General features: G+C 54.1%; 1 protein-coding gene across 3 annotated transcripts in view; it reads right to left on the bottom strand.

The window, feature by feature from the left end:
* CACNA1A (calcium voltage-gated channel subunit alpha1 A) overlaps window positions 1-27269 on the bottom strand; it is a 309019-nt gene that overhangs the window by 27367 nt on the left and 254383 nt on the right. For all 3 annotated transcript variants that reach the window (XM_080671827.1, XM_080671829.1, XM_080671828.1), the window contains 8 exons: window positions 20422-20521; window positions 18516-18676; window positions 16750-16887; window positions 15070-15271; window positions 13845-14009; window positions 11180-11290; window positions 6953-7036; window positions 168-284 (listed from right to left, as the gene is read on the bottom strand). In XM_080671827.1, coding sequence (XP_080527953.1) covers window positions 168-284; window positions 6953-7036; window positions 11180-11290; window positions 13845-14009; window positions 15070-15271; window positions 16750-16887; window positions 18516-18676; window positions 20422-20521 — 1078 coding nt within the window. The remainder of the gene's footprint in view (window positions 1-167; window positions 285-6952; window positions 7037-11179; window positions 11291-13844; window positions 14010-15069; window positions 15272-16749; window positions 16888-18515; window positions 18677-20421; window positions 20522-27269) is intronic.

Genomic DNA, 27269 nt, shown 5'->3' with positions numbered 1-27269 from the left:
GAAGGAAGTCAGACAAGAGCCCTGCAGACAACATTCTCAGCAAGAGGCACCATGTGAGCATCGCCAACCTCCATTCTAGATTCAGCTACAGCGTACAGCGGTGGGGGTGGTGGGGTGGGGGTGGGGGCTGCTTTCCCTCTCAGCCCTGAGCAGGGGCCATGACTCACCTTGAACGACTGCACGAAGGTCCAGAGAAGAATGCGGATGGTGTAACCCTGCCGGAGGAGTTTGATGAGCCGGGCTGCTCGGAAGAGGCGGAGGAAGCTCAGGTTGATGAAGTTATTCTGGGGAAATGGAGAAAGAGGGGTGACCATCCACCCACCCCCAGGGGCTTAGAGCCATCACCACTCACAGAGGACCCTACATGAAGCCAACCAACAGGAAAAAGCAAGCCAGACCCCAAATAAGGAGGGAGAGGAGAGAAAGCACTATTAATGCAATGGTGCAGAGGAAAAAACTTGAAAAAGGGACAAAGTGGGGTGGGGTGGGGGGAAGGAGGAAAAGGCATCAACTCAGAAAGCATAAGCCCTCCCTGCCAGCCCATCCGCAAAGGGGAAAGGAAAGGAAAAAAAGGATAGAAAGGAAAGGGGTAGGGGGTGGGTGGGGAAGAAATAACAAAAGAACAAGGAAAAGAAAATATATCCGAATCATCCAATCAGGAAAAAAATCGAGATGGTTTTTGTTTCTCCCAACAACCAAATGCACTGAGACGATAGGACACAAGCGGGTCAAGTTGCCAAATCCATCACACATACGATGCACAAACACCGGGCAGGGTGGGGGGCCAGCGCACTCAGGCCTGGTGGACGGGTGCGGGTTCCAGGGCATGTTACGCTCTAGGCCAGAAATGCATCTGTCGTGGGACTCACCGGGCACCCTGCCCTGCCCTGCCGAGCTGCCCACCCACTCCTGCCCGCCCTCACCTCACCCCACGGCCAAGAGGACTCGAGCCAATTGGAGAAGTGGAAGAGCATCTTTTCTTACCCCCTTGGCGAGCGGGCATGGGGAGGACAGGAGGGAGCTGGGGTTGTTCGGCTGCAGGGCGAGTCCTCGCTGCCCGCTGAGTCGGAGAAGATGCATTTGGGGCCCTTTTCCCCCCTCTCAGGGATGGCTTCTCAGCTTCTGGGGCTGGGTGGAGTAGCACGGGACCAGGCCTGCGGGAAGCAGGAAGTACGCAGCGCCCGTGGGTGGGTGAGCTGGCCATCAGCCCAGGCCCACCAGGGGCGGTGCTGGGGGCGGGGAGGTGGGCCGTCCCTGCCCCCAGGACCTCCCTGGGTGGCCCCTGCCTCTGCTCAAAGACCCCTACCTAGTTACTGCCTTCACCTCCTCCCACCCAAGCCAGAACCTGGGGCCAGACAACAGGGGGCGGGGGAGGTGGGAGGCAGCCGGCCAGGTTGGTGGGTTGGGGCCCTGGTCATTATGTAACTGTCCTGGGACTTGTCATCTGGGGCCTCAGGGGGCACTGGTGGGGGACAAGGCCCTAGAAGTCACAAATGGACCAAATCTAAGCACCTGGTTGACAGTGTTATTTTGTTAGGCCTGAGCAGTTTTGTACTGAAAAGTAGTTGGCACTGTTTAAAAATCAGAACCCCCCAAATCTGGCTTTCTGGCAACCCTGGACCTGCTTCCGGCCTGACAGCAGTTAATTGGGGCTCAGGTGTGGCTGCCCACCTCGAAGCAGGACCGTGTCCTCCGGTTTGCCAAAGGCCCCTGTTCTAGAAGTGGCACCTGCTTGCCGGCTTATGGCGCCTTGTTGGCCACCAGAAGCACTTTGCGTTTCAGCCCTGTCTCCGCAGACATGGCCACCCCTGCTGTGCACTCAGCCGGTGGGCTGCGATAGAGAGGCCTTAACCCGGACTTGGGAGACCCCGTGGAGCTCAGCCCTCACCCCCAAGTGGCACAGGGGTGACCACACAGGTTGCCCTGACAGTCACAGCACCCCTTTAGGTCTCAAAAGCTTGGATGATAAATTATATGGGCATCTTACGTGGTGGGTTCCCCAGGGCTTCCCAGCCCCAAATCTGTACCCACTTGCTCTGGCCTGGGGCCGAGGCAGTGATGGGGCTCAAGGAATTTATGGGGCGGACAAGATGCCTCTGGATTTGCTGGCAAAGTCTAGGACACTAGTTAGCCCCTATGTCTCTAGGATGGGAGTGGGGACTGGGAGATCCTACTCTGAACCCAATGGGCTAAGCACTGACAATGTCCCAAGCTCCCTGAATGAGCCCCACACCCAGCTGGGCTGAGAATCACACTCTGTGCCCCACTGACTTGACTCCTGGCCTTGCCTGGCCGCCCAGCTCAACCAGGTGTCCCCAGCCTTCTCCTATCCATCCCCACAGGACAAGCCATCCCTTTGTGGGGTGGGACACGCATGTGGACTCGCTCAGCATGCAGAGGCAGGCGGGCCCTGGAAGCAGCCTCGGGGGCTTGGGGTGAGCGGGGAGCCTGCCACCATGCGGGAGAAGCGAGGGGCCTCGCGGGGAGATGCGTGCGGAGACATGCGGAACCTAGGGGGAGGGAGACACATGGGAGGTAGGGGTGGAGATGAGAGAGGCTCAAGTGATGGGGCAGGGAAGGTGCTAGTCTGCCCTCATCCACCCCTCCCCCTCTTCCCACGTCTGCATCCAGTCCTTCAAGTGCTCACAGAACTTCCGGCAACTTCCCTTTTTCTAGCTTCCATCTTCCCGTCCACAGGCCACAAGGAGCAGCTGTCCTCTCCTCCAACCCTGCCCTGTGCATCCAGGTTCTAGGGTACCTGGGCGGGGTGCAGGCCCCGAAGGCTGGCGTGCTCAGGGGTGCGAGCGCTCAGGACCGGGGAACCACCCACCCGATGGCTCTGGAGAAATCCTGCCCCCTCCAGCCCAGAACCCGCCTCTGAGCTCCAGCCCCAAAACCACCTGCCTACCGACTCCTTCCAGGGTGTCCTTAAAGGCGCCTCACACACTCATGCTCTTCCCCAACCCGGCCTCCTGGCGTTCCCTAATCACCTCCGGGTCAAGCCAGACTCGCGTCCCTCCAGGTACCCCTCTCACCCACAGCCCAGAGGGACCCACCCCCGGTGGCTTATGGCCTTGGCGGGCCGGCCCATCTGGAAGCAGCTAGGACCCCAGCCTTAGCAGTTCTGAGTCTCCCTCGCCTGAGAGTCTTTGCCTGCACGCTGCCCACCCCTCAGACCGCCCCCCCCAACCCCAATCAGGCTTGGAGATTCATCTCTGGTGATCAAGCCCAAAGAGTGCAAGGGCTGAGAATGGGGCAGGGATGGGAGGACCTTTCCTGGGGCTCAGGCTCCATGGACCTGAACAGGGAACTGGAGTGATTTGAGGGTAGCTGAGGGTTCCGAGTGTCAGATGTGTGTAAGCAATGGGGTTGGAGGCCCAGCCAGCCGACTTGTCCTGGCAAACCCATCCTTTTCTCTGCAAAATATGCAAATCAAGCCAAACAGAAAACCCCAATTCAGAACCCAATGAAAACAAGGAGAGAGAGGGGGGGGGGAAGAGAGAGAGAGAGAGAGGAGAGAGAGAGAAGAGAGAGAGAGAGAGAGAGAGAGAGAGAGAGAGAGAGAGAGAGAGAGAGAGATAAACTCTAGGAATGAAGAGGGAGAGGAGGGAGGGGCTGGGGGTTTGGAGAGAGGGACAGACAGATGGGGGGCGAGGGACAGACAGACGGGGTGGGGGGCGGAAAGTAAGAGGGGGTATCAGGCACTCCCAGTCAGAAAGCCCAGGGCGTGACATGCAGCGCTGATGCGAGAAGATGCGTTCACAGTTAATGTAAGGCATTTAGACTTCAGAAAGAAGTAACACCAACCGGATTCTAGATGCAGATGTTGAAGATGGAGGGGGAGCGGGCGGGCGGGGACAGTTGGGGAGGCGTGTTCAGCGTTTTTTAGGTTGATTTGTAACCAGTGCCAAAAAACCAATGGGTTTCGGTTCCCGGGCGGGGAGTGGGGGTGGTGGTGGTGGGTTGGGAGATAGTCATTGGTGTATGAATACACAGACCACGTCATGGATGAACAAATGAATTTCATAGTGCATTTTGATTGGATGAGTTTTTCAGACGGCGTTGTGCCAATATACAGTTTAAAGAGCAGGCATGAAAAGAGACAAGACAAGAAACACAGTCATTATCCATCGCACGCAGAGCAAACCCACGTCACCCCGGCCACTTAGGGGCAGCAGCTGAGGCCCACTGGGTCTCATGCCCTCTCCCCCCAACCCTGGGACCTGCCCCCGAGGGTCTGGTTCCTCCTGCCTCAGACCTAGCGGGCTTACCTGGGGGGCAGGAAGGGGTGACTATGGCTCCTTGCCTGGCAGGGCAGGCCTCCCCGACTCCAGGTTGGGAGTTTATCATTCTTAAAGGGTCCAAACACCCACCCTCTAGCTTTCCCTCCAAATGATTCTAACTGAGAGCCAGGGGCCGGCGAACAAACTAAAACTCAAGTACATCCACGGTAATAATGGCAATAACAAAGCCACCATTTGTGAACTATATTTTCTGGTAGGTTCTGTGCCAAGCACTTCGCATTGATGGCTCTGACTTATTAAAAGTTGCCATCTTTCTCCTATGAATGTCAGCCCTATGGGGGCAGCATTCTTTTTATTGATTGATTTCAGAGAGAAAGGGAGGGGGAGAGAGATAGAAACATCCACAATAAGAATCATTGATCGGCTGCCTCCTGCATGCCCCCTACTGGGGATCGAGCCCGCAACCCAGGCATGTGCCCTTGATGCTTATCGAACCCAGGACCCTTCAGTCCGCAGGTGGATGCTCTATCCATTGAGCCAAACCAGCTAGGGCGAGGCAGCATTCTTATGTATTTTGATTTGTTCACTGCTCTGTCTCCAGCACCTATAACAATGCCTGGCACACGGCAGGTGCTTAATGCATGCTTACCGAGTGCATGAACGAATGGGAGATCTGATGGGCTTAGTTAGGGTGACCCCTATGTACAGGCTGAGAAGACGTAAGACCATTGCTCAACGTCAAACAACTCAGAGGGAGGGCTGTTTGACTACTGTGATGGTCTCGATGCCCTTGAATTGGATCCTGTGCCCCATCCTCCTGAACCCCCCCCCATGTCTTGCAGCCAGGAGGACGAACTGTTGGGGTTCAGCCCTATGGATCTCTTATTGGTAACTGGAGGTGATAACCAACTTTCTCCACCTGCCTTACTGAGGTGGTGGGCCACACTTTCCAACCTCCTGCCCCAGAGGGACATTGGTTCAAGGCGGTCTAGAGCTCAGTCGGAGGGCAAGAAGCCAGTTGGAGCTCAGACTTCTTAGAAACTTAGGTCTAGGCTCTGGCTCTCTGCCACGGGACAGCGGCCAGGTGGGGGCAACCCAATAGGGACAGACCCCAGGTGGGCACGGCCTCTCTTGAGGAAAGTAATGGGTGGGATGTGGGGAAGGGGAACTTCTGGATCACTGGAGCTGAAGGCAAAGAGTTGTGGCCAAGATACCACTTGGGTGCGAGTGCTGGGAGATGAACGGCCCTCTCTTCTGTGTAGCTCCCCAGCCCTGCCAGTCTTCCAGGACGGAGAGTGGGCCAATTGATCTCCTTCTGCTGGGGGCACATGTGGGGACACCCCAGGAAACACCAATGTCCCCTCAGGAGTCACCAGGCCCGGCTGTGTCAACTTAGGCAGGTGTCTCTCTTTCCTGAACACCGGGCCTCAGTTTCCTCATCTGTGAAATGGTACAACACCCTCTTTCTTGGGCAGCACCCCACTCAGATCTATCCTCTGCTCTTCTCTGCCTATTGTGAGCATCGCTCTGGCTCCCGGGTCTTCTTGCTCCCTCCTGGCTGGGCTTGGCCAATGGGAGGTGCTGGCAGGAGTCAGCACTAGGAGAGAAAGGCTGGGTACTTCTCCCCAGATGCTTCCTTCCTGCGTTGGCCCTTCGTCTCTGTTAGGGGTTCTGCTCCTCCTAGTCCACAGCCCCTCACCAATCCAGGCCAGGTCTCTCTCCCCAGCCCCCACCCCCACTTCAGCACCTGGGCAGGTGACAGCTCCTCACAGTGGCTGGGTTTTGGATGCCTTCCCTCCTCCATGAATGGTCTTTGCTTTCCAATTCTTAGTTTAACTCTCCAAGGGAATTCACTTATATGCTGAGCCCTACACCTATACCATGAGCGAATCCATGTAAAATGCTTGGCACAATACCTGGCAGACAAATGGTCCATTCTTGTCAGCCATTGTTATTTTTATTGCTGTTATTATGAGGTGGATACCACCCCGGCCCTTGGCTCTGACACATTCTGCTTTTGCCCCTCCCCCACTTTGAGGATCCTGCTCTCCCCACAACCTCCTGAGGTCCCTCAAGCCTGGGCTCACTAGCAAATGGCCAAGGAGGGATCTTGAACAGAAGATCTGGGGCCCCGAGTCTTCTAGACAAGATAGAAGGACAATGTGGGGCCAGTCCAGAGACCCCCACGTGGGGAATCCCCCAGGTCTGGGGGTCGAGCAGGGTGGATGTCCTGGGACCCTCCCAAGGTTCTGGGAGTGGTGTCCCTTGGTTGGCCCAAGGGCCACGGCTCCCTCCTGCCCATGAACCAGGAGGTGTTAGTTCAGGCAGAATGGATTTGAAGCTGGTTCCCTCTGGGCCCCCAACACTGTGTGGAGTTTGGGGTGGGGCTCAGCCTTGGATCTTTTAAGGGTCTCAGTTCTCTCAGTGCACTCAGCCCACGTTTATTCATAAGTCACTGGGGCAGGGGAGTCTGCGCTGCAGCATTGGCCCCATGGCTGTGGCTTTGGGAACCCCTGTCTTCTTGAGTTGCCCTCCTCAGCGGGCACCTTGCCTCTGGGGGCCCTGCTTTACCCTCTCTGCTCACAGCCGAGTGCTGGCAAGAGCCAGCTGTGGCTGTCGGGACCTGCTGCTTCTGGGTTACCTCTTCCCCGTCCCCCCGCCCCCTCCCAGCCAGGAGTTGCCCAGAAAGAAGTCGGCGGGAAACTTACCCCAAACTCAGTCACGAGGATGTCGGTGATGCTGCCCAGAACAGTCACAAAATCGAAGATGTTCCAGGCATCGCGGAAATAATTCTAGAATGGGGATCCACAAGACAGAGATGCCAACTCAGGGCTCATGCTGGGTCCCCCAAGGCCAGCCGGGGGCACAGCTCCAATCAGCCCAAGTGCCTGGGACAGTCTTGGCCATTTAAGTAGCACAATGCTACTAAGCGGGCTCCTCTGAGTTGCCCTTCGGCAGAACCCAGGCCTGCCATTGGCTTGCCTGACCCCAGAGGGGGCCTCCAGGGCCCTCGTCAGCTCTGCTAGGGAGAAGACCTCAAAAACAAGGATTATCACTCATTTTACACGAGGTGACAAGCTCAGAGAGTAAAGTCATCACTGGCCTGGTCCGTGAGCAGCATGGAAGTGAAGGGCCAGGATTTGACCCCAGGCTGGGACTTTGAGTCTGGAGTCTATGTTGAGGATCTTACGGAATCAGGACTGTATACATAGCACACTCCCAAAGAGAGCGGTCACTGGGTTCACCTCCCAGCTGTGTGTCTGTGGGCTAGTGACTTAACCTCTGGGCCTCCACTTCTTTATCTGGAGAAGGGAAACAGTAACAAGGGTACAGAGGCCATCTGGGCACCTGCCAGGCTGCTTGTCCTGGCTCCTTAGTCGTTAGATGGGGCCCGGTGTCTAGTTCTAGGCGATGGGCTGTGAGCAGAGGCCATGCGAGTCACATCCTGGCCAGTCAGGACTGTCAGAACTCTCTTAACCCTGGCAACCTGTGACATGCCAGATGGGGCTGCTCCAGGAGCCTGGGTCCCTGAGTATCTATAGGCAAAGAGAGTCCCTCCTCCCTGCCCCCCACTGAGTGTCAACAAAACCTTTGTTGATTTAAGCAACTGAGATGTGAGGGCTGTTTGTTACTGTAGCTGACTTGATAGGTCCTGATTGGTACATCCCTGGGTTGGGTGCTGGCTCATCTGGGACACACAGGTACAGTGCATTGTTGTTAAAATACTGAAATATTCCACGTGATTTGAGCCCACACCAAGCAGTACCCCTGCCTGGATCTACAGGTCTGGCTGAGACGCCCCACCCCCGCCCCCCAAGGCTCGTTGAGACTCATGCCAAACACAGGCCTTCCCAGCGTCCTCACAAGGCAGAGGCCAGGGCGTTCTAAGTGCTCAGCTCCTCCTGAGTGTCTGAGCCTGCAGCAGCCCCTCTGCCTCCCAGAGAAGGGCCCAGGCTTTAGAGCTGTGCTTCCCAGGATCAATTCTTTCAGCAAGGTTGAGTTAAATGTCCCGAGTTGGACTCTGTGGGTCTTGGCTCCCTCTTCTGGATGATAGGGTGTAACAGCAATCATATAATGGAGTCTGAGTGGGATTTGATATACAGTAGGCGCTCAATAGATGGACGTTGTTATTTTAGTTATCGAAAAGCAATGTGGGTTCTGATGGCACTTACAGTATTTTAGCAGGTGCTGCTGGGGCCCTGCTCATCTTCCTTCATATTACAAGACTGCGCACCTTGGTTACTCTTCCCAGGGGCTTTTTCAGGCTGTGTATTTGCTGGGGAATTAACAGGTCCCCTGGGGGCAGCCCTTCACTATGGCTGATGGGCACTGGAGGATAAATACTCCAGCTCCCTTCCCTGTCAATGGAATGATGCTGATGACCCTCTGCTGCCCCCTGGAGGGCCTCAGCAGAATTGCAACCTGTGCTGGATACCCCTCCCCTTCACTCCCAGTCTGTTTCCCCCATCATGTGTTTCTTGGGGTCGCCTCTCTGATAAATTCTTTTCACTCAATCCTTGTCTCAGGTTCTGCTTCTCGGAGAGCCCAAAGGAAGACAGCTTCCTAGGTGCGCAGTGACAGGCCTCCAGCCCCTGGACTACAAGGCTCTCCTCTCCGGCCTAAATTTAACCTGGGGATCCTGGGGCTTCATCTAAACTGTAGAGAGAGGGTTGGTGCAGGGACTGCCATGGGCTGGGAGATGGAGCCCAGCGCCCGGAGGGAAATCATCACCAGGAGACTGGTTAGGAGTGAAGAATGGCCTGACAGCTGCATTGGGCGGGGCCCCCAGGACTCTCCATTTTGTAGGTGTGGACACAGGAGCCGAGAGGCCAGTGCCCTGCCTGTGGCCACACAGCTAGAGGGGCTGAGGCAGGATTCGCACCCAGGTATGGGAACATCGGAGCCCACGCCCTTCCCCATACACAGGCTGTGACTTGTCCTGGTGGCATTCCCAGGGCGAGAATGCTGAGCTGGTGCCACTGCCTGGCTGCAAGGTGCTTCCCCTGCCTGGCTGGTGCTCAGCTTGGGGTCTGACAGCCTGGGCAGCATCCTGGACACCCCGGGGGATTCATTAGAAACACAGATTCAGGCCCTGGCTGGTTTGGCTCAGCTGGTTGGACCATCGTCCCGTGCACTGTTTCTCTCCCTCCCTCCCTTCCTCTCTCTATAAATAAATAAATAAATAAATAAATAAATAAATAAATAAATACAGCAATAAAAAGAAATAAAATGAAATCTTAAAAAAATACAGATTTGCCCAGTCGGCGTGGCTCAGTATGGTCAACCTATGAACTAGGAGGTCAGGGTTCAATTCCCAGTCAGGGCACATGCGCAGGTTGTGGGTTCCATCCTGTGTGGGGTGTGTAGGAGGCAGCCGATCGATGATCCTCTCTCATTGATGTTTCTATTTCTCTCTCCCCCTCCCTTCCTCCCTGAAATAAAAAATATATATATATATTTAAAAAATTAAAAAGAAAGAAAAAAAAACCAGATTTGGAGCCTCTACCTGACCAAGTGGATCAGAATCTCTGGGGATGGGTCTGGGGCAGGATCCCATTTAAAAAAAAAATCTCCCAAAGTACTTCTGAGAGGGAGCAGAGTTGGCAGCCACGCGGTGTTGGAGGCGAGAGGCGGGCCAGTGAGCTTGATTGTAACCCTTCACTGCCAGGCTTCCCTCTCAGTCTCCAGACACACATTATTTGTGTTTAGGGTTTGCAAGAGTTCTTCTGAGAGAGAGGCAGTGACGGGGGAGAGGTGAGGTGACAGCCTGGGAACCATGTCAATGGAGGTCTCTCTGGTGTTAAAGCTGATACCCTGTACCAGCGGTCGCCAACTTTTTGGACCTCACGGACCACTAGTGGTCCGCGGACCACCGGTTGGCGACCACTGCCCTGTGCCACTTCAAGAAGGCCAGGTGAGACCCAGGCTGACACCAGGTGCTGTAGGTCATTCTCTGTAGAGAAACAGGCTAACGGGGTGATCAAGAGGGAAGACATCTGTTTTAAGTCTCCTTGGTCACTCATGGGGACCTTCTTCAGTGTTTCTGTGTGCTGTGACCCTCCTTGGCCACCTGGGAAGACCTTCTCAGAGGAAGCTTTCTAAATGCATAAGCTAAAATACCCGGGGTGGCAAGAACACCCGTTATATTGAAATATGGTGATCAAAATATTTTCAAAATGGTGATCTAATGATGAATGCACTTCCTCATTAACATATTAAACACGGTTTAGTTGAAGGTTTAATAACCACCAGCATTCTGAAGCAACGATGAGTGCAAACTAAACTGTAAGGTCCCTGCCACTCTACAATGCATGAGGAAAGTATGTGATTTGTATTGCTAATGCTGCAGGGGTTTGTTGTCTGCTTGCCAGATGGAAGAAGGAAATGCTCAAGTCCAGTCAGTAGCTGGTAAAAGGTAACGATGCAATCACTTGCATTACTGGGAGATGAAGTCCAGTGAGTGGGTTCTAAACTGCATTTGGAAAAGAAAAGAAAAAAAAAAAAAAAAAAAAGGAAATGGAGCCCAGGAGAATGACAGGGCATGTGATGAGGGCTGACACTCATTTCCTTTCGGTTGTCCATATGCATGTCTGAGTGCTGGGCTCCACTGTCAAATGCATTTCTCACCGTGGGTCGCAGCTTCAACAGTTTGAACGCCTGTCTGGAGATCAGTTTCCTTACTCTAAAATGGGTCATTTCCAGGAATGACTGAATAAGTGCACGCCTTGCACATAGTAAGTCAACATGTGCCAGGCGTCATGGGTGTTACTTGTCAAGCGCAAGAACGTCTAAGTAGAGTCTGTGGGCATTGGAAGGATGCTCAAGCCACCCCTGGGGTGGGTTCTTGGTGCCAGGTGGGTGGACCACCACCCAGCACCCAGTGCCCCTTGGGGCTTCCCCTCAACACACAACTCTAGCCCTAAAGCTGTACTTACCAGAATCCCAAAAGCCATGACTTTGAGCAGACATTCCAGAGAGAAGAGAGAGGTGAAGACGATGTTGAATACCCTCAGAGCATTTTCATAAGCAACCGAGGCCCCGTAGAACTAGAGTAGGAAGAGGGAAGGGTGTCGGGGTCAGTGGGTGGCAGGGTCTGGGGAGGCGGCTCTGTGGCTGTCCTAACCGGGGCCAGACAGGACTCACACTTGGTGTCCCTGTTGACCACTGTGGAGCCAACTCCAGGCAAGCTCTTCACATCAAAATAAAAACTCCTTCGATCCTGGGACAGCCTGGCCGGGTGGGGCTGGAGAGGATGTCTAAAGCAGGCTCTCTGCAGGAACCTTTGTTTTCCCAGAACCCCTTTTAATTCCTACCTGCATGCTCCCATGAGACCACTCCCACACCAAGTTTTACAACATTTCCGGCCCCAAAGAGTTTCCCTGCATCCCCTCCCAGTCGATCATAGCCCTAGAGGTAACGGTTCTTCTGACTCCTTGGGAAATATTCTTGGACCAACTATTTAATCAGACTTGAATCTATAACCTTTAGACCTAACTACCAGCTTTCAGGACATACCACAGATGGAGGGAGAAGTTATAGCCTGCCCCGCCGCCCCCCTCCAGGAAACCAATGCATCTAGAGCTGGAACCCTCTTCATTCAGCTCATCTGTTTTTCCAAAAAGTCCAGAGTGTGGGGGGAAAAGGTGTGGATGGTGAGCACAGAGGTTTAAAAGACAAAAACGGAGGCCATGTGTAGTCATTTAGATCTTGGCTCAAAAAACAACTCACCGTAAAAGACGTTTTGTTTTTCTTTTTTTTGTAAAAGACATTTTGGGGACAATTTAATATGATTCTCAGAGAATTATCACTCATCTTCTCAAGCATAAGAATATGTCGGAAAATCTTCTTTTTAAAGAAATGCATATTGAAGAACTTAAGGGTGAAATAGTGTGGTGTTTATAATAAAAAAAAATTTCTTATTGATTTCAGAGAGGAAGGGAGAAAAAGTGAGAAACAGAATCATTGATGGTAGCCCACAATTCAAGCGTGTGCCCTGACTGGGAATTGAACTGGGACCTCCTGGTTCATAGGTCGCTGCTCAACCACTGAGCAATGCCAGCGGGTGTGGTGTTTATAATTTAAAATATTAAAAAAAAATAGAAGTGTCCAGAACAGGCAAATCCACAGAGACAGAAAGTAGATTGGTGGTTGCCAGGCGCTGGGGGAGGGGCATGGGGAGTGACTGCCAATGGAGATGGGTTTTCTTTAGGGGGATGGAAATGTTTTGGAAGTTGATGGAGGTAGCAGCTGAACAACATAGTGAATATACTAAATGTCACTGGATTGTACACTTTGACATGGTGAACATTATGTTATGTGTATATCACCTCAATCAAAAAAATTAGGAAAAAAATAGATGAAGATGACATAGTCAAGTGTTTCAGACGGGGAACGATGGGTGATGGAGACTGGGTGTCCATGAGGGCCTGGACGCTCAGGGCGTGGCCCAGGGGTGCGGGTGGAAATGCAGAGCCCCAGGCCCACCACAGACCTGCCGAACCAGCACCTGCCATTAACAAGGCCCCCAGCCCTAACCGGTTTGGCTCAGTGGATAGAGCGTCGGCCTGCGGACTCAAGGGTCCCAGGTTCGATTCTGGTCAAGGGCATGTACCTTGGTTGCGGGCACATCCCCAGTAGGAGGTGTGCAGGAGGCAGCTGATCGATGTTTCTCTCTCATCAATGTTTCTAACTCTCTATCCCTCTCCCTTCCTCTCTGCAAAAAATCAATAAAATATATTTTTTTAAAAAAAGTGTTCATCCTCATAACAATGGAAAAACAAAAGGAGCTGCTTACTGAGAGGGTTTTTGAGTGAAAACAGGCACTGATTTTTCACCGGTTCAATAACTTGCAGCTCAGTTTATTGCGTGTTTTTGAAGTGTCGAGAAATGTGCTAATGTCTTTGCCTGAACTTTCTCATTCACTCCTCCTCTCCTGGGGCGGGGCCGGGGGCAGGCGGGGGGAGAGGAAGGCGCTATTATTAACACCCCCTGAGGTGTCATGGGTCACTGTGCTAGGTTAAACAATGAGTTAAATGGCAGCACTGGACTCGAATCCAGGCCTTTGGTCTCCAAAGCACACACAGAAAGATTCTGACTCTTCACCCTAAAGAGGCTCCATGGCCCTGAGAGTGGCAAGGTCCTCACCTGTCCCTCCTTCCTCATGCCATTCATCAAACATTTAGCAAGGGCCTCTTGTTCCCTCTGAGCCAGACCTCACTGCACCCTAGGAATTCAGGGGTGACCAGGACTTGTCTGGCCTCTCAGAGCTCAGAGGCTGGGGAGGGAGATTGTCGGGCAACCCACACTGATATTAGGGCATGGGAGGTAACGGTAGGGTGCTTGCAAAGATGGGCACCTGGTGCAGTCTTGGGAGATCCGGGAAGGCTTCCTGGAGGAAGGGCTGTGCAGGTGCCCCTGGAAGGAGCTGACCAGATAGACGGTGGGAAGTGTGTGTCAGGCGGAGGGAACAGCTGGGGCACAGGCTGAGTGGTAATAGCGCGGTCGGCCTGGGGGACTCACAGCAGAGGGTTCCATTTTGCTGGAGGAGGGCAGGTCTGAGGGGCAGGGATGCCGCGGGTTTAACAGTGCCAGGGGGCTCACCTTCATCATGAGCACGATGGTGTTGAGGGCGATCATGGCCATGATGGTGTACTCGAAAGGCGGAGACACCACGAACTGCCACATGCGGTACTGGAAGCTCTGCTTGTTCTGGGGCATGTGTCGGGTCAGAGGCTTGGCGCTGATGGCGAAGTCGATGCAGGCCCTCTGCGGGAGAGAGGCCAGTGGCGTGAGAGCAGGCGGAGGACAGCACCGGACACCGAACACCCTCCATGTAACTCAGCACGGCTCTCGGGTACACCTGCCCCCCAGCTAGCACCCCTGGACTCCCATCAGCTCCCACGATGGCTCTCTTCTCCCACCAGCCATGGCTCCCTGAGAAGTCACCGTCTGCCAGAATTGGCACTGACATATCTGCCCCCTGTTATCTCATGGACTCCCCTAAGCGGACATAGGAAGTGGGTACTATTAATCGCCTCACTTTGCAGACAAGGAAAATGGAGGCTCAGAGAGGTTAAGCCACTTGCCTGAGGTGGCACAGCTGTAAACTGGGCCAAACCCAAATTTAAGCTAAAGTTTCACTTTGAAGCTCAACCGTTATTTCCTACTGAACACTTTGCTCCTCCTCCTCTCGGAGGGAGGTGTGGCAAGAGGAATCATGGTCATGACGTCTTAGGTATCAACAGAGTGGAGGAAGGGTGCATTCTAAATCCTCCACTTCACGTGGATGATGCGAGGAGGACAAAGGACCATGTCTAACCTCTCTGGTGTGCTGGACTTCCATTCCTAAATATTCACCACCTCTCCCCGGGGGACATTCCTGGCCCCACTGACATCACACGTGGATGTGTGACTCACTCGGGCTAATGAAATGTGAACAGAGGTGACTTGTGCCACTTTTGGGCCCAAGCCTCAAGAGTTGGACGATCTGAAGCATCTCGGAGGGAATGTGAATAATGGTGACATAGAGCAGAGACATTTGGACATGAAAGGTAAACAGGAAATCACCCCCGTTATGGCTATCTGGCACTGAGATCTCAGGGATGCTTGTTACTGAACTGACTGATACAAACACCTTCTGTCTGATGTATTTTCCTCTGAAAACCACAGGAAGGGCTGCTCTGCAGACGGGGTTCTGCTGGAAGAATGCTGCAGTTCCCTCCCCACATGCCCCCAGAAGCTGGTTTCTGTGTGTACATATGCATGTGGGAAGATTGGGGTGGGGAGTGTCCATTTTTAAATGGGGGATGCAACTGGAAAGTGGCACCTCATTTTTCTCCAGGCTGTATTCCTCCATCATCTTGTCTCCCTGCTCCTGAAAGGTGATGATGATCAAGGCCACAAAGATATTGACGAAGAAGAAGGGGAATACAACAAAGTAGACGACGTAGAAGATGGACATCTCCATGCGGTACCCGGGGCTGGGACCCTGGTTCTCGAAGGTAGCATCCACGGAGTGCTTGAGAACCCTTGCGGGGGGAGGGGGCGGGGGCGAGTGGGACAAGGGAACAGGAATGGAGAGAAATATTAAGAGAAAGTGGACAAGAAAGAAAAATAATCACTGTTTTCCGACTCCAGTTACCATGGTTACTTTATGAAGCCGTAGGCTCCCCACCTCCTTTGTGGGGAGCGTTAACAACCATGAATTTCGAGCCTGTTATGTGCCAGAGAGATGTTCAACGGTTTATTTACTTTCCCAGCAACCCTCTCAGGGAGGTTCTTACTGGCTCCATTTTGCATACAAGGAAACGAAGGCCCAGCAATGTAAAGTGACCTGCTGAAGACCACCCACTCGGACGTGGCCGAGTGGGATTTGAAACCAGGAGTGAGTAGGGGCCATGGAGGCAGGTGTGTGGTGTGTGTGTGTGTGTGTGTGTGTGTGTGCACGCGTGTGAAGCACAGGAGGTGAGGAGCTGTGGAGGTGCAATGGGGATGCGCGGGAGAGCGTGTGCACAGCTGCTCCGCACGGTGCAGAGGCTGCACACGGCTCAGGGCCCTGTATCGGGTGCAGCTCGCGCTGCAGACGTGAGAGATCTGTGCATTCGCGATGACAGCCCTTGGGCAGGAAGCCATAAACGGCCTTATTGAGCGAAGTCACTAAACACACTGCAAACGGTTTTCTGGCAGATGGAAGTGCAGTCTGTGGAGGAAGGGGTATCTTTAAATATTTCACCCCAAGGTGCCTCCTGGGCTAGCACTGGCCCACGTGTGTGGGTGCCGAGTGTGTGCGTGGGGGAGCAGGCTGCTGAGAGGAGGTAGGTGAGGATGCTGAGGGCACACGCTGGCACCTACGGCCTCCACCTGGCGCTTCCGAGATCTCGGGGGAGAAGCTGGATGAGGGCGAGGACAGCGAAGCGCTTGCCTTGGGCACAAATAAGGGAGTGCCAACATCCTCAATAACCAAGGCAAGTGCTATTTTACTCCGATATTTTAATACATCCTAATGAACGCTCCAAAGCCCACAATGAACAACATCCAAATTGCACACAAAGACAGGCTCTGGCCCGCACGTGTGTGGTTCGGCGCCCAGGCCTGGCCCCTCAGAGAGAAGGGCCCGCGGTCAGGCCTGGACCGTGCCCGGTCCACAGCCCGTCTCGGAGATTCGTGTTCACCAGACAGAAAGGGTGAAGGGGACGTGACTGCCTGCGTACAGGAGCCTTTCTGTAAATTAGAAACAGTGCCGCTCCGGGAGGTTTTTGGGTTTCTACGCTCAGGGCCTGGCGAGCTAAGTGAGGGCTGGACTTCTGCCCCTAGAAGCCCAACCACACGTGGAGGTCAATGTGCTGGTGACAGCGCCCCGCCCCCCCCCGCCACCCTGGCATCTAGCAGGGTCCCCATCTTGGGGAGTCAGGAGCAAACCGCCCCCTCCCAGGTCTTTCTCAGCCCCTCTCCCCGCCTGTCCCCTGGCCTGAGCTCTGCCTGCGGGCTCCCGGGCCAGGCCGCTTACTGTGGCCAGCCTTCTCCCGTGGACACGGTGAAGAGGGTCAGCAGAGCCCACAGCACGTTGTCGTAATGGAACTCATACTTCTTCCACTCTCGGTCCCGGGCCTTCACCTCGTTCTTCTCATACAGGAGGTACTTGCCACTGACACAGAAAACGGGCCGTTAGCGAGAGGAAGGGGGCTCGGACACTTGTCTTTGGCTCCTGGAGACAGGAGGAGGGGGAGAGGGGCCCCCTGCCCACACTGCCTCTCCCTCGTGCTCCCTGGGGTGTGTGTGCCCACGGTGATGCCGATGCCGTGACCCTGCGACCTGCGGGAGAGCCGACTGAGTCCAGTGCTCTCTTCCAACGTGAAAACTCTAGTCTCAGATTGGGGGGGTGGGGTGGGGTGGGGTTTAAGAGCAGGGAGAGAGACAGGCACGTTTCTGGGTCCATCAGGCCAGTGGGGGTGGTGGCTGCTCCTTTTCAGGGCAGGAGTCAGGGCTGAGCTCCAGACTCCTAGCTACAGGCCAGGGACCCTTTCAGCTCCGGGAAACAGCCACCAAAATAACAGCAGCTGGCGTCTGCCGCGCCAGCAACAGCGGCAGCGCTCAGGGGTGCTTGCTAAACGAGAGGCGCAGCGCTTTCCTGAGCACCCCTTCCCACCGTGAGGCCCACACCCCTCATCCACAGTCCCTCATCCAGGAAGTTCTGGAAACCAAACCCTCTGCTCCTAACTCAGGGGTGGGCATGTTATGGCCCCAAGACCAAATCTGGATCAGTTTCTGCACGGCCCACAAGCTAAGGACAGTGTTTTTTTTTGTTGTTGTTGTTAGTTTTTTAAATCTTTAAATGGTTGAAAACAAATCATTCCTAACACGTAAAAATTACACAAAATTCAAATTTTTGTGCCCTAGCCGGTATGGCTCAGTGGATAGAGTATCGGCCTGCAGACTGAAGGGTCCCGGGTTTGATTCTGGTCAAGGGCACATGCCCAGATTGCCAGCTTGATCCCCAGTGGGGGGCACGCAGGAGGCAGCTGGTCAATGATTCTCTCTCATCATTGATGTTTCTATTTCTCTCTCCCTCTCCCTTCCTCTCTGAAATCAATAAAAAGAAAAATAAAAGAAAATTATTTAAAAAAAGAATTCAAATGTTAGTTTCCAGAGATAAAGTTTTATCAGAACACAGCCACACCCATTCGTTGACCTGCTGTCTCCGGCTGCTTCTGGCCGGCACGGAGCAGTCGAGACAGAGACTGGGACCCCAACAGCCTCTCCTGTCTGGCCCCTGACAAAGGCGGTCCACCTCGGATCTCACTTTTTTGACTCAACCAGATGCGAGGCTCTTGGTACTTGTTATTTATCCCATTTGGTGCAAATAGGCACATGTTTCCGGACAGAAATACTGTGTGAGAACAGGGCTGCTCTGGGCCCACATGAGGGTGTTAGGCCCTGTGCGGACATGCCAGACAACCTTCCTGAAACCTCAAATCAAAATATTCTGATTTGAAGCACATCTGCCTTCAAATAAGGGAACGTGGATGTGTATTAATATCCCCCACCTGACAAAGCCAGGGACTAAAAAGTTAAGCAACTGGTTTAAGGCGCATCCCAGAGGGACAGACAGAGACTTAAATTCCAGAACTGTTTTTCTCTAACCAGAGTCCAGCGGCTTCAATCAGGTCACTCCCCACGCCCAGCACTGCAGCTTCCAGGCCCGAGACTGAGAGCGTTGCCCCCTCCCCGCCCGCCCCCCCCCCCCCCCCCCCGCCTCGGAGAGCGGAGACCCACCGACAGTCTTTCTCGAACTCCTTGGACTCATCGGTGCAGTGGAAGAACTTGCCCTTGAACAGCTGCACGGCCACCACGGCAAAGATGAACATGAACAGCATGTAGACAATGAGGATGTTGAAGACGTTCTTGAGAGAATTCACCACACAGTCAAACACGGCCTGCGGGGTGGGGTGGAGAGAGGGTGTGAGGGGCCGGGGCCTGCCTCGCTTCCGCCTCTGCCTCCGCCTCCAGCGGCCCACGACCCCAGAGTATTGTCATTGCTCCCATTTTACAGACCAGGACACTAGCCAAGCGAAGGCCACACAGTTCTGAGAAGTACGTGCGGGGCTGGACCCAATCCTGAGTTTCTATGTTCCTACAACGCCCCACCTCAACTCCTGGGACGGGAAACGCTCCTCTGAGCCCCTCCGAGTTACATGCACGGCCTTCAGGGCAAGGGGGAATCCTCAATGGAGAGGTAATTTCCTGTCAATTTTGTGTCCCTGCCTCACGCTGCTTCCTGTCCTCATCAGCTGCAGTCTGGATCGGAGAGAGGACTTCATGTGTCCCAGAGACTCTGCCCTGAGCACCATGGAACCCTCCCATCAACCCCCGGACAAGGTGCGGGTCCTGGTCTGGGGTGTCCCCCACCCGCTCTGCTTCCTCTCACATTGGGTCCTAACCGTGAGTGGGCACCAAGGGTGGCTGAACCTGCTGAATTACAGGCTGGTGTGGCCAGCTCTCCCCCAGGGCAGACAGGGCATGGCTTTCACGGGACTCGGAAAATGGCCAAGAACCGCTGAACCGAATGCTGCTGGGATTCCCCGCATTTCAATGCAAGCACACGTTCACATTCAAAGGGCAGCCACGTGTCATCACTGGTAAGATTCCTCAACATATTGGTATTCATATCAAAGTCAACGAGGGGCACCCCCTGGTGATATCAGACACCCCTTAGGAGCCCAACACTAAGTACCACTGAATTGCATGGCAACACAGTTATTCCTGCTCCCATCCTTGGGGGTGGGAGGGAGGAGGAGGAGGAGAGAGTCTTCCTTAGTTGCTACTATGTTAGCTCCTAACGTTGCTACTTTTCCTTTTAAGCAAGAAAGAGCAGCATCCGCGTTTAAAGCCTTGGTCAGGCAACAGTGTTCGGCTACATTTTCATAGCAGCATCTGACTGTTCGTTGAACAGATACTTTAAGAGATAATGACCTCAGGTGGAGCCTAACATTGCAAAGATGTGCTCAAGTGACTAGGTTTCGTTTCGTTTCTTTTCTTCTTTTTGGAACCATAAGCTTTTGGGGAATGCTGGGTCACGAGATTTTGGAACAAGAGATACTGGAGCCTAGGACAGGTAGGTGCCAAGTCAAAGGTTATGAGGGACCAGACCCCCAGTGTATGGGTTACACCCCGTTTTATCCACAGGATGCCTTCATGTGAATTAGAAAAAAGGGGTTCCGACCCTCCCACAGGGAGACGTTTCATCCAATGGGAAATTATCATGATACTGTTCATAGATTGTGTTAGATCAATCCACTCTACTGCCACCTGCTGGGAAGTTGTGGTAATAAAAGTATCCATCTACAATGACCCTATGTCAGTGGACGGCAAACTACGGCTCGCGAGCCACATGCGGCTCTTTGGCCCCTTGAGTGTGGCTCTTCCACAAAATACCACGTGCGGGCGCGCACGTACAGTGCGATTGAAATTTCGTGGCCCATGCGCAGAAGTCAGTTTTCGGCTCTCAAAAGAAATTTCAATCGTTGTACTGTTGGTATTTGGCTCTGTTGACTAGTGAGTTTGCCGACCACTGGGCTATGTTATCAGCACCCTTCCTTTCAGTGTCGCATCCTTGAGCAGTGTGCAGCCTGCCCACCTGCACGGGGCAACCCTGCCCGGCCTCCCACCGCCCCAGTCTCACCTTGAGCTTTGGCAACCGCTTGATGGTTTTAAGAGGTCGTAGCACCCGGAGGACTCGGAGAGATTTGATTGTGTTGATGTCCTTTCCTTTGCTATTGCCACTGTGGAGGGATGTGAGGGTGGGAGAAGGGAAGAGAGGGGGCGGAGGTCAGGCTGGGTGGTGGGTGGCCCACAGCTCCACACGAGCCCACCCTGGCGCCCGGCTGAGCCTGGCACAGCCCTGCCCTTGCTGGGGAAGAGTGGCCCAGCTGCCTGCTGCGGTGGGGCTGGAGGGCCGGTGAGCAGATGGCCTTTTGTGGTTCTGGGTCAGGCTTGTTGAAGTCCCTTCACCATCTGTCCGGGCCTGAGCAGCTGGGCCCTCAGACCCCGCACAGGGGAGCTGGCTGCCCGGGTTCTCTTTGGAGGTGGCCTTGGCAAGCTCTCAGAAAATAAGATTCTTTTCACCCTTCCAACAGGATTAGGAAATGCTTAAGGCGGCCCTTAAACCAACACCCCTACCCCCAATATCCCCCGAGTCGAGTTTGGTCCACTGGGTGTGAGTCTTAGCAGCGTAGACTCTGGGGACGCCAGGACACCCTCAGCCAGCCAGGACTTGGGCCCCCAAGGAGGACGCTGGGTGCAGCCATCAAAGGCTTGTGAATGGTACACACCACCCACCCAGTCCTCCAAGCCAGAAACCTGCGGGTCACGTCCAACTTCCTGCCCTCCATCCCCACCCCCAGTGGGCCGCCCTCCTACACATCCCCACCATCTGTCCCTGGCCCCCGGCTTAGGTTGGATCCCCATTACCCATCTCCCAACTCCCCCCACTCCCTGTCTCTCTCTTCTGCCATCTTTTCTGCACTCAGTGGTCAAAGCCATTTACCACCTCCCTCCCTCTCCTGCTCAGAATCCTCCTGGAGCATCTGAATTCCTAGAAGTGTGGCGTTCAAGGCTCTTTGAAATCTAGTCCAACTTACCTTAACCTTTGCATTCCCAATGTTGCACGTCCCACCCCCTGCCACACTCTTGCCTGTTTGCTTTTGCACACACTGTTCCCACTGCTGGGAACGCCCTCCCTGCACTTCTCGTCACAGGACCACGAAGCCGTGAAGGTCAGGGTCAACGCCCCTCCCCCACAGCCTCCCGACTGCCTCTGGGTTTTGCCAGACCCCAGTGCTGTTTCAGAACCATCTTTCTGTCTCTGCTTTTGGCTTTAGACGAACACGTCTCAAAGGCTTAAGCTGTGACTTATCCTTCTCTGTGTTCATTTCCCCTTTAGTCTTGTTTTTTGTCTCCGCGCCCAGCATACATCTGGCCTGTGTTTTCAGGACACATATGGATTCAGATCAGAGTTCCTTGGGAGGGGGTGTCAGTCTCCTAGCAACCATCTCCCTACCACAGAGCTTTCCCAAAGACCCCCAACACGGTGTGTCTGAGTATCCAGGTGCAAAAACGTCGTTCTTCACACCATTTGCGTTTTTAGAGCTCCCTGTCTCATTTTTCAGGGAATAAAGAGAACTGGACATCTCTTATGCCCCAGAATTCAGCAGCCTGAACATGTGTTTCTCTCTCTCTCTTTTTAAATTTTTTTTATTTTATTGATTTTACAGAGAAGAAGGAGAGGGGGAGAGAGACAGAAACATTAATGATGAGAGAGAATCTCATTGATTGGCTGCCTCCTGCACGCCCCCTACTGGGGATTGAGCCCGTCACCTGGGCATGTGTCCTTGACGGAATCAAACCAGTGACCTCCTGGTTCATGGGTCCACACTCAACCACTGAGCCACATCGGCCGGACCACGTGTTCTCTCTCATAAACCAAAGTCACCATTACTGTCTCAAGGCTGTGGCCCATAGTATGTGCTGAATGGTTGAGACTGGGGACACGCTTCCTGGAGTGCATCCGCTCATCTGAAAGTCACGCCATGGCCCTCGTGGGGGCCCCTCTTCCAGGAGACACTCCGCCCCTGGTAAGGCTGAGCAACCATCCTGTGGCCGAGGGGCTGAGTGGAGTGTCCTTGGCAGCGGGGACCGGGGCAGGCTGACCAAGGCGTTCTTACAGAGAACGACCAGGCTTTGGAACCACTTTGCTGGACGTGTAGACACACCTGGGGGAGGGGCTGGCTCCTCTCAGAGCCCAAGCCCAGCTGTTTGGACTGCTCGCCCTTCTCACCTGGGGGCCGGACACTCTGCCCTCTGGGAACTCCCACCCAGGCCAAATGCCGTATTGCAATCAGACCCCGGGGAGGTCCCCCACCCCCTTCCTGTTCTCCACCAAGAACGGGGCTAACAGTGGTCATGGTGGGAGGCAGCGGCCAAGACCCCTCAGGGTTCCTCCTCTCCGGGAGCAGGCTGAGGGGGTCTCTGGTCACTGCAAGCGACAGGACAGCAGCACGGACACAGGCCATGGAAACAGGCCCAGAACCAACGCGGCTGCACCAGAGCACGGAGAACGAGAGGCAGACGAGAGAGAGCGAGAGGGAGAGGGAGAGAGAGAGAGAGAGCGAGAGAGAGAGACTTTACCGTGTACTGCTCCTGGTGAGGTGGCATCGGAGGGAGAGACAGATTGTAAGCGGCCTCAGAAGAGAGAACACAGAACACGCACATACACGCGCACACACACCTGAGAACCCCCTGCCCCGCCCGAGCACCAGAGGGCAGCCTCAGGCTCGCGGCTCTGGCTGATGTCCATCCTTCCATCAGGGAGCCCCCCGCTCGGCCCCCCTGCGCTTGGCAGGCCCCTGGCACTGCCCGAGGGCACCAAGAAGCCACATTTCCAAGTAGCAGGACAGCCAGGAGGTCGTCGATGACTGAAGGCGAGTTTGCCACCGAAGGTCACTGCCAAGAGCTGGAGAAACACCCTTTCTCCAGAGGTTCTGGTGCCGGGAGGCCTCAGAATGCCTTCCAGGTCACGAGCTTTTGGGGGGGGTCCTGGGCTTAGATCCCAGCTCTGCTCTCATTAGCATCCTCGTCTGTAAAACAGGCATCGGGGACCCTGGTGCTCAGCGGGGAGGAGCTACGCTCGTGACTTTATCCCCTAAGTCATGGGATGAAATGAAGGGCAACTCAGCCCTCTGAGAAAACGCGGACCTGGAGTTGAGCCCCTGGTACAACTCAGCAGGCCTTGTCTCCTGCAGCCCTCCCACTGGGACTGCAGAGCAGGCTGAGAGACTCGGCCACCAGCAGAACGGGGGAGTGGGGAACCCCACTGCCAAGCAGATCCTCTACAGAATTTCCCACCCATAACTCCTTTGGAAGTGAGTGCTATTAAAAAAAAAAAAAGGCTTAAATGCCTACAAGCATTTAAACAAGGCGGGTCAGTTGCCCACCTTGATGCATGGGCACAGAGCATGATATTATGCGTGATGGCTCCCATTGGGTTTCTTCTCCCCCCCCACCCTTTCCCATGAGCTCAGTGGTTCTCAAATCTCAAAGTATCTAGGAATTACTGCGCACTCAGAATCCTGTAGTCTCTCCTTTACAGATTAGGAAAGAGTCATTCACTGGCAGTGATTTTTACTAAACATGTTGACTGTAAGTGTAACATGTGACTCTTCTAAATGTCTCTGCATCTACCTGCAGGGAGATGACACCTTTATGCCCATTTTCCAGATGAGGAAGCTGAGGCCCAGGGAGGGAGAGTGACTTGCCCCAGGTCCTCTAGGTGGGAAGCAGCAGACTGAGATTTAAACCCAGGTGTGTAAATCTTGCACTCTAATCTTCTTTCTGTTTCATCATATGCAAGAAAAATAACGCCTTCAAGGGGGAGGGGCTGTTTGGAGAATGAGGATTAAAAAAGTGGCAGTCTGAGCGCTCCTTCTTTGGCTTCAGTTCAGCTCCTCGGCATGCAGGAGCAGCTTGATCGAGGTGCTCCACCAGTTGTGCCGGGCTGCCCTGAGGGAGTGGTGGCAGCACCAGATGGACTCTTGGCAGTGAGGGCAGGATCATGATCTGCCAGCTGCTGAGAAATGTCAGTTGCCCGCCTCGATGCATGGGCACAGAGCATGATATTATGCGTGATGGTTCATGAGATGGTGCATTAATGTGGTCGCATGGACATGGCACACGGTCAGTGGATGGAGCAGGACGCACACAGAGATGTTTGGGCAAGGTGCAGGAGGGTGGAGACTGTCAGGAGAGCTTCGACACATCCCTTGGAGGACCACGGGGACTGTTTTCATATTGAGACGGGGCCACAATCACAGCACCGCAGCGGAATCCTTGCTTCCACCCCAAAAGGCCAGAACAGCAAGGTTCCTTTCCACAAGGAAGGGAACAGCCTCGTGCCTCTTCCCCTGGATTTCCAGGGCCTGTCGGGGCCTCCGGAACCCAGGCGGCTGGGCTACCAACGGATCGTGCCAACTTCTGAAAGCCTCCGCGATCGGGGTTGGGAGACGGGCAGCAACCCTGAATCTGACAGTGAACCTCGATTAGTGATCTTGCGAGACTCATTTCCTTCTGGGTCTCAGTTTCCTCATCTACAAAATGGGAGCACCAAGAGCTTCCACAGGGGCTGGTTATGAAGATTACATACATGGAGGCTGTTTAGTATCATTGTTACCAAGTCGAGATTCTTGATTTTATGGGGGAACTGAGGCACAAAGAGGCTAATGGACTTGAACACCTAGAGAGAAATCAGACATCTGCAGGAACCCTTTCCTAAAACAATAAGGTTAATCTAATACTGGTGGGGGGTGGGGTTGGGGGGAGGGCGGGTCTCAGCCTTGTCTCTGAGGAGGGAGGCACAGGGACAAAGAAAGCAAGTCAAAAGACCAGGAAGAAAAGAAGCAAAGGACTCTGGGGTTGGGTACTCGGGCTGAGGTCCTCAGAGTAGACTCTACTCCCGCCAAGAGGACATCTATCTGGTAAGAAGAAAGACAGTAAACTAAGTCCTCGTAGAGCAAGAGACCTTCTTGGGCAAGACATGTCAGAAACCTGTAGCCAGTGGGAGGATTCTAAAGCTTTTCTGGGGTAAAAAGGAGCCACCCGAGGGCTCCTTCGCTAGCTTCCTGACAATCCGCCCCATGGGCATGCAGGAGTGGCTTGATCAAGGTGCTGGGACAGCTGTGTCAGGCCTGCAGCCCTGATGTGGAGGAGGAGTGGCAGCACCAGAGGGATTTTTGGCAGTGAGGTGGGCGGGCATGTCTGGGTCGGGGTCTCAGGGTCTAGCTCTCCCATCCCTACGCCCATCGCATATAGGCACTTCCGTAACGGTCAGCTCTCCCAATACCCCCGAGAGTCCCTGGCATCTGTCAGAATTCCACTGGCAAAATCTTGCCCGCATCCCAGTTCTTGTGAAGCAACGAGCCCACCCACCGAGGCTCACAGGAGGGCCTCAGGTCTCTGTCTGGACCCCTTCCTTGCAGAGGGATTAAAAAAAAAAAAAATAGGTATTTTCAAGGTCATAAGCTAGCAGACTGACTCTACAGATATGTTGCCAAACTGTGTGCAGGCTCATTTAGAATGCCTTTGTGTGACTACGCTGGGAAAGAAAACTCAGACCCTAAAGAAGCCCGCTCCCCGGGGCAGAGTCTTTTGCAGCACGAAGAATCATTCCGCGGATGGACTTTTGGTGGAAAAATAACTTGGTTTTTGCAGATGAGGTTGGCTTAGAGGGGAGCCTCTGTATGGGCCCAGGGACCCACAAACAGCATATTGCAAACTACAGTCCGTCACGGCACAGGCTCTATGGCCGAAAGGTTTGTTTCTGGGTCTGTGGAAGGCCTCCCCTGCCCCGAACTGTGAGGATCCAATTCAGGGATGGAGGTGGACAGCGGGGGCTCCTCCTCAGAGCGGAAGCACGTCAGCTTCACCAGAGGCCAGGGAGGAAGTGCCAGGGTGCGCTGACCAGACATCACTTCTGCTCTGCCACACTCAGGGGTGGCCCGGAGGGCAAAGCCCACTACCCAGGGCACAGCTGGCAACCCAGGGTTGTGTGTGAACAGATGGGTGTGACTGACAGGGTCCCCCCGCCCCTTCCTGCCACCAGATGGACCCTGGAGCTGCTGGGCAGAGGACACCCTGGAGGGCTTGAGGAAGGGGGACGGGTGCCTGCCTGAGCGGGCCCTCCCCTGCCACGAAGACCACTTCCCCGTCAGGACAAGGAGGGGACGGGGTCTCCCGAGGTCAGAGCATATGGTGGGAGTATGCCTTCTCCAGGCCACACCCAGGCTAGGCAGGTGGTTAGGCTCCCATCCCCGAAAGATATGGGCGGGGGGGGGGGGGGGGGAGAAAAAGGAGGAAGAGACAGAGGAAGAGAGGTGGGGGGAGGAGAGGGAGAAGGGATGGACGGGGGCGGGGAGAGACAGATTGAGAGAACAATAAACAGAGAGAAAAGATAGAAAATGGGAGGAATGGAGAAAAAGGAGTACAAAGGGGAGAGAGAGAGAGAGAGAGAGAGAGAGAGAGAGAGAGAGAGAGAGAGAGAAGAGACAGAAAAAGAGACAGAGAGCGGGAGGGAAAGAAACAGAGAGAGAGGAAGCAAGAGAGGGAGCCAGAGAGAGGAAAAGGGGGAAGGGGACTTGAGAAGGATTCACTCCAGGTTGAGGGCAGTCAAATGGCTAGGCTTAAATTCTTCAGAATTTAAATGTTTTCAGGGTGCCTGCCTGACACCTCATAGGAGCCACTCGAATAGCTGATGGAGGGAGGGAGGAGTGTATTTCATTGCACTCTCACATATCCTGTGTATTATCTTTAAAAATCTCCCCCCCCAACCCCCAAGAAATTGGTACTAACTTGATGGGAAACAAATTGTATCTGATTTGTATTAATTCCCGTTTGAATCCTTTGCCCATTTATCTATCAAGGGTCAGTGTTTCTTATTGATTTGCAATTGCTTTTTGTATATTAAGGCCATTGACTTGTCTT

The sequence above is a fragment of the Plecotus auritus genome (genome assembly GCF_963455305.1).
Source record: "Plecotus auritus genome assembly, chromosome: 6".
Taxonomy (NCBI): domain Eukaryota; kingdom Metazoa; phylum Chordata; class Mammalia; order Chiroptera; family Vespertilionidae; genus Plecotus; species Plecotus auritus.
Note: the sequence above shows the minus strand (reverse complement) of the source record. Positions and strands in the feature narration are given on the sequence as shown.